The following is a 6054-nucleotide window of genomic DNA, read 5'->3' as shown; positions in this document are numbered from 1 at the left end:
TATTAATGTGGGATTGTGATATATAGTTACTGTAGATGTGCTGTAGACAGTATACACCAGGTTACCCAATCTTTGTCCAGGGTTCCCAAACATGCAAACTACTTACCTGCCTTAATAAATTAAAATAAAAAATGAATTACTTTAAATTAAACCTTGAACCCAGTTAAAAAAATTATACAAACCACATTTGCCATGGAAAAGTTTATTCATTGCAGTTTTCAGAACATTCCTCAGCATTTTGTTGCATTACAATTCCACAAAAACAGCACTGAAAAAAATGTTTGTGTTAGCTTATTATAAATCCTTGTCCAAAGAGTTAATGTTTTTACTGTTTCGAACTGTTGTCGAAAAAAAGAGGTAGCATTTATTAAGACTTTACGGTACAGAGATTGTATGATCTTCACATGTTATGGGTGTTTATGTGTAAAGCACCTGCCAGCACTTACTGATTTTTTTTTATAAATTGTGTCCATAAACCTTGTCATTACAAGTCTGCATTTGGGAAAATACCAGAATCCTATTTTTGCTTCAGCTGCTCCTTAACTGCCAACAAATGGAAGAAAAGAGAGAGCCACAGCAACAAAGGCAGAAAAAAACAGGATGTCTAGTAGCCATCGACTGAGGGAGGAGGTGGGAGATTTTCTCCCATGGCCTCTGCTTCTGAACCACTGCACAACCTCATCCAGGTTGTACTCCTGGGGCTCATAACCGAGCTCCTCCTTAGCCTTCGCCATGCTGAAGTAATGCGTCACGCCAGTCTTATACACCTCTGTGCGTGTCAGCAGCGGCTGGAAGTTATAGAAGGGCCCGATGAGGTGGTGGATCATTTCTGTGAGAAAGGCAACAAAGTAGATGAGAGACACGGGAAGGCACAGTTTGGGGAAAGGATAGCCCAAGCCCTCTACCAGAGGTCTGAAGAATTCAAAATTGTTCACGGGTCTTCCGTCTGAGATGAAGTAGGCCTGGCCGGCAGAGCGGTGCTGCTTCTCTGAGGTCAGGGCCTCAGCGGCAAGCTTGTGTGCCGCCACCAGGTTGTCCACATGGACGAACTCCACCAGGCTGCCGGGGTCACCATAAACAAACTTGAAGATCCCCTTCTCTATGTAGCCAACTATCCTGGGCAGGTGTCTCTGCTCGCCGGGCCCGTAGATCCCCGCCGGACGCAGCGCACAGCATCTCAGCACCCCGGAGCCGTCCTTCAGTGCTGTGCCGTTGGCTTTCAGCACCGCCATCTCCGCCATCGACTTGGTCCTGGAGTAGTGGTCCGGGTGGAGATGGAGAGGTAGATAAGGGAGGCTCTCATCCCCGTTCTCTATCACTTGGCCTCCGAACACCACGTTGAAGGTGCTGGTGTAAACCAGCCTGGACACGCCGTGCTCGACGCAGGCCTTCAGGACGTTCTCTGTGCCTTGGACATTCACCGCCTCGATCAGATGCCGGTTCAGCTGCTCTCTGCCAGACATGCCATAGGAGGCGATGTGGAACACGCAGTCCACGCCAGCGATGGCCTCCTCAACCTGTGCGTACTCACGTATATCTCCTTTAACAAACACAATGTCCTCGGGCACTTCTTGGTTTGGAGGGACTGTGTCAAACAGAATGATTTTGACTCCTTCTCTGTGCAGGGAGCATGCCAGGCTGCAGGGGAAAACACGTTATTATATATGAATTCATCTCTGCATGAAACTCATTACAATTCTCCACTTTAACTGAATAAAAAAAAGACACAAAAAAACCCACATAATACATGTATTTAAAATGTTAAATCTACCACGGTCTGTGAGAGCTGATAACTGGTGCGCTAACGCCACCTTGTTGTGGCAAAGCAGCATGACAACACAGGGCAACTAGATGGAAACCATTGCTGAGGATGTGTAACCACACTTCGTTTACTTGAGAAATAAACAATAAAAAAATATTTCTTACCGATAACCAAAATAGCCACATCCCCCAGTTATCAAAAACGTGTCTTTACGTGCATCTTCCATTGCAGGTGGACGAATCTGAGAGTTTGTAAAAGAGAGAAATAGGCAAAATAGAAAAAATATATTAAAACACAAGGGCATCCCCAAGTCAAAAGTCCACTTTACCCCCAGTAATACATTATTACAGTAACACACACACACACACACACACACACACACACACACACACACACACAAAATAAACACACACACACACACACACAAATAAACACACACACACACACACACAAATACACACACACACACACACACACACAAATAAACACACACACACACACACACAAATAAACACACACACAAATAAACACACACACACACACACACAAATAAACACACACACACACAAATAAACACACACACACACACACAAATAAACACACACACACACACACACACACACACACACACACACACACAACAAATAAAAGGGAAAAAGCCACTAAATTGACATCACCTGACCTGTGGTCTGTACTGACCTCCTTCTTCAGTGATTGCACCTTTTATGCAATAACCTAACATCACCTACCACGCTCACCTTTCATAAGAAGTCATTCATAAAGCCTCACATACACATATTCTCCAACTATGTGAGTTCAATTTACGACACAAAGGCGTTTCGCTGGCGGTACTAACCTCAAATTATACCGGGAAGAAAAGGAGGTATTGTCGGCTGAGGATCACTCATTCAAAAACTCTGCTATAGCACTGGTGAGAAACTCATGTGCACTTCCGTGGTCTGTGCTGTACGTGCTTTTTCTTACGTACATTACGCAAAACACGTTGCACAGGGAGGCGGAACAATGTAGCCATATGCTGATTGGCAGCTGATTTGATTTCCAATCCACAGTTGTAACAATTATAATAAAACATATAAAGCGTATAATTTTCAAATAAGCTTTTGAATGCATGCTTATGGTTGTGAAACTCTCATTGCATGAATTCAAATGTTTGCCATCAAGCTTTTATTTTGAAAGACGCAATCGGATGTCTGCCAGCAACAGTATGACTTCTGGTGTGTTCACTGTGCCTTCAGAATAAAAGTGGAGATCGTTTAAAAGATGTATCAATGTAGTAAAATGTTTTATTTAATCGATGAATGCATTAAACGAAAACTCGTACTATTCATTAGATAAATAAAAATCATGAAAACACCATCATATGTGTCATTTTAACTGCAAAAAGACCTAAAGTGAATTATAGTCAATATTATTAAATATACTTTAATTAGACAGTCATACAACTCATTCTTGCATAGGATATATGTTAAATCACAACAACTGAGCTCCTACTTTATTCCCAAACTATCCTTTGATCTGACTTTGTAAGAGAAAAAAAGCTGTGACATTTAAAAAAAAAAAAAATGTACTCTGTAAAGTGTAAAGTGTTGGTTGTGGTGCCTCTAGTGGCGATAAGCGATTCAAAAATATATCTGCAAGGTCTTATCAGCAACGACAGCAACCCTACGCAGAAAGTTGGTAAGACTGTTTTTTCAAGTCTGCTCCAGATCGATTCGACATAGGATCAATCTAACAAGGGATCGGGTAAGTTCAGTGGTGCTAAAAGCAGGGTTTATTTCTGCTACAGGTTCATTTGGCTTACAGCTATTAAGAAAATAGTCGGGTTTCACTTCCTTGACAGTGCGAAAGTAGTTTTGCTCTGCGAGTCTCTGCAGTTTCCATTTGCTGATCCAGCTGGTATTAATTTTTGTGACATTTGGACAAAAATACAGCTGGGGCGTTATTGCTCACACATGTATAAACCAGTTTTCTAAAAGAAAACATGATAATACTTGATAAAAATATCATAAGTGAGCAACCGGTAGCCTACTTTTTGATAATTATTCAGTGGTGACTTCCTAAACTAAGTTTGTTCAGAAGTAGGCTTTGTCATGGTTCCCTTTTTCTTTTTTTTAAAGAAAAATCCTCTCTCACCACATTACCCAGATAACAAACAAAGGATGTGTATTCCTTACATTACATTACATTACATTACATTACAGTCATTTAGCGTCTGCTAAATGACTGTAATGTAATGTAATGTAATGTAATTCCTGTTAAATATGCCTATTAGGAACAATTTGAGAAGCAGGGTATGACTCGTTGTCATTGTTTTAAGCCTTAAAACAATAAAGATGACATTGCAAAATTTAGTGCAACTTTGTAACTGGTGGATGGGACTTCTAAATTTGTCGGCATCATCATCTGTTATCAATATTTTAGGCTTCAACTACTGGCTTAATTAAGGTATAAAGGCTTTTTAGAAAATGATATGTGTTTTATTTTTATTTTGCAGGCAAGATGAGTTTGGAGGAATACTTCAAACGAATTGATTTCCACGGCTCTTATGATAAACTGGATCTCGAAACACTGAAGTTGATCCACAAACATCACGTCATGTCGATTCCATTCGAAAACCTCAGCATACACTGCGGTGAGAAGAACATCATGGACTTTGATGTCATTTTCAACAAGATTGTGAGGAACGGCCGCGGCGGTTGGTGCCTTGAGAACAACTTCCTGTTTAACTGGGTGCTGAGAGAAATGGGCTACGACACTACGAGTTTGGGCTCCAGAGTTTTCAACTGCATCCTCAATGATTTTTCCCCCCTTGATTCTCATTTCATCAACAAGGTTGTCATTGATGGAAAGGCTTATATCACAGATGTAAGCTTTGGGGTGTCTTTCCAGGTGTGGGAGCCCCTGGAGCTCATCTCTGGAAAGGACCAACCTCAGGCAGCGGGTGTCTTTCGCCTCATAGACCAGGGGGACATCTGGGTGCTGGAGAAAACTGGTAGAAAGAAAGAGATTCTCAATCCAGAGTTTGCCACATCAAGTCTGGTGAACAGCAAGGATCATAACCAGATTTACTGCTTCACCTTGGTGCCTCGTGGGGCCGAGCATTTCCTTGAGATAAACAACAAACTGCAGACGGAGACTTCACTGTTCACCAGTAAGTCCATCTGCTCTTTGCAAACACCAACAGGATTCAGAGCCCTGATTGGCTGGATCTACAGTGAGGTCACCTACAAACCTGATGAAGGAATTGATGTCTTCGACATAAGAAACATAACGGATGATGAGATAGAGCAAACTCTCCGTGAAAAGTTCAATATAAGGCTAAAGAACAAACTGCAGCCTATCAACAACAAGTCATTCTACACATTATGAAATCCTACAAATATCCTGTTTTGAAATTCACCTGGAAAGATCTCACAACCTGTGTTGATTTAATGCCATCCAGGTGGAGCAGCTTGTTGAAGAACTATCTATTGGAATCATGAACTGTGCTTTGAATTAAAGTTTTCGAATTATGAAAATTGTGCAATTGCATCAGGCTGGGAGAAGTCAAAATGAAGTTAATGCAAGGAGCAATGTCTTCCTTAAGGAAAGTATTAATGACCAAATAAAAAATATTTTAATTATTTTCAAATCTACATGTAAACCAAATGTGTTGTTTGCCAAAAATATATTTCTTATAACTTTCTTGTACCAGTGTACTCTGCTAAGCTTCAAGTTATATGATTATGAAAACCATTGTGCTTGCATGTACCTGTATTCTGTGTAATCTCTCCTATATCATCACCATGATTAAATATTATGCTCTCACATATATTTCTCTTCTGACACATATATTTCTCTTGTGGTTTTGTTAGAAGGCTGGATGAGGGGTTGTTGTTGTTGTTGTAGGAGTATTATCAGGTCACAGAGGCAGTTCTTAGCATAGACTACATACTAATCTCCCCACAATGTGAGCTTTGATTGTTGTCTTGAGTGTCTGATGGTATAGCCCTTAATGGCACCTTGACTCAAAGGGATGGTATGCGGAGGACATCTGTTTGATCCCTATAGTACATGCATCACTTCCTGGAGCAATCCTAATTTTAAAGTAGATCCAGGGTCATACTGAATGCAACTCTAGAACAAAACTGGATCAGAGCCTCTGCTATCACCTTAAGCTTGATGTACCTGAAGGGGCCAGCCTAGGGAGTCTATGGGTCGTGCATGAAAAATTACAAATGTTTAGTTTGTTGGAGTTAATGCCATACGAATACTGTAAATCATTGACATGT

The 6054-nt window shown here is 40.9% G+C and overlaps 2 protein-coding genes across 3 annotated transcripts; one reads left to right on the top strand and one right to left on the bottom strand.

Moving 5' to 3' along the window:
- Positions 1 to 194: 194 nt before the first annotated feature.
- sdr42e1 (short chain dehydrogenase/reductase family 42E, member 1) lies at positions 195 to 2749 on the bottom strand. The gene is made up of 3 exons (XM_054618338.1): positions 2619 to 2749; positions 1927 to 2003; positions 195 to 1638 (listed from the first exon to the last, which is right to left on the bottom strand). Exons 2-3 carry the CDS (start codon positions 1986 to 1988, stop codon positions 540 to 542), a joined length of 1161 nt encoding a protein of 386 aa, XP_054474313.1. The 5' UTR covers positions 1989 to 2003; positions 2619 to 2749; the 3' UTR covers positions 195 to 539.
- A 647-nt stretch (positions 2750 to 3396) lies between these two features.
- LOC129104588 (arylamine N-acetyltransferase, pineal gland isozyme NAT-10-like) lies at positions 3397 to 5603 on the top strand. Of its 2 annotated transcripts, none has more exons than XM_054615350.1 (2): positions 3397 to 3460; positions 4278 to 5603. In XM_054615350.1, the coding sequence occupies exon 2, from the start codon at positions 4283 to 4285 to the stop codon at positions 5150 to 5152; it is 870 nt and encodes a 289-aa protein (XP_054471325.1). In that variant the 5' UTR covers positions 3397 to 3460; positions 4278 to 4282; the 3' UTR covers positions 5153 to 5603. The 2 variants fall into 2 exon arrangements, with proteins under 2 accessions (XP_054471325.1, XP_054471316.1); XM_054615341.1 differs by having other exon boundaries at positions 3398 to 3526.
- The last annotated feature ends 451 nt before the right edge of the window (positions 5604 to 6054 follow it).

This window comes from Anoplopoma fimbria, chromosome 2, assembly GCF_027596085.1.
Source record: "Anoplopoma fimbria isolate UVic2021 breed Golden Eagle Sablefish chromosome 2, Afim_UVic_2022, whole genome shotgun sequence".
In the NCBI taxonomy this organism is placed as follows: Eukaryota; Metazoa; Chordata; class Actinopteri; order Perciformes; family Anoplopomatidae; genus Anoplopoma; species Anoplopoma fimbria.
The sequence above is the reverse complement of the archived record's forward strand: the minus strand, read 5'-3'. Positions and strand labels throughout refer to the sequence as shown.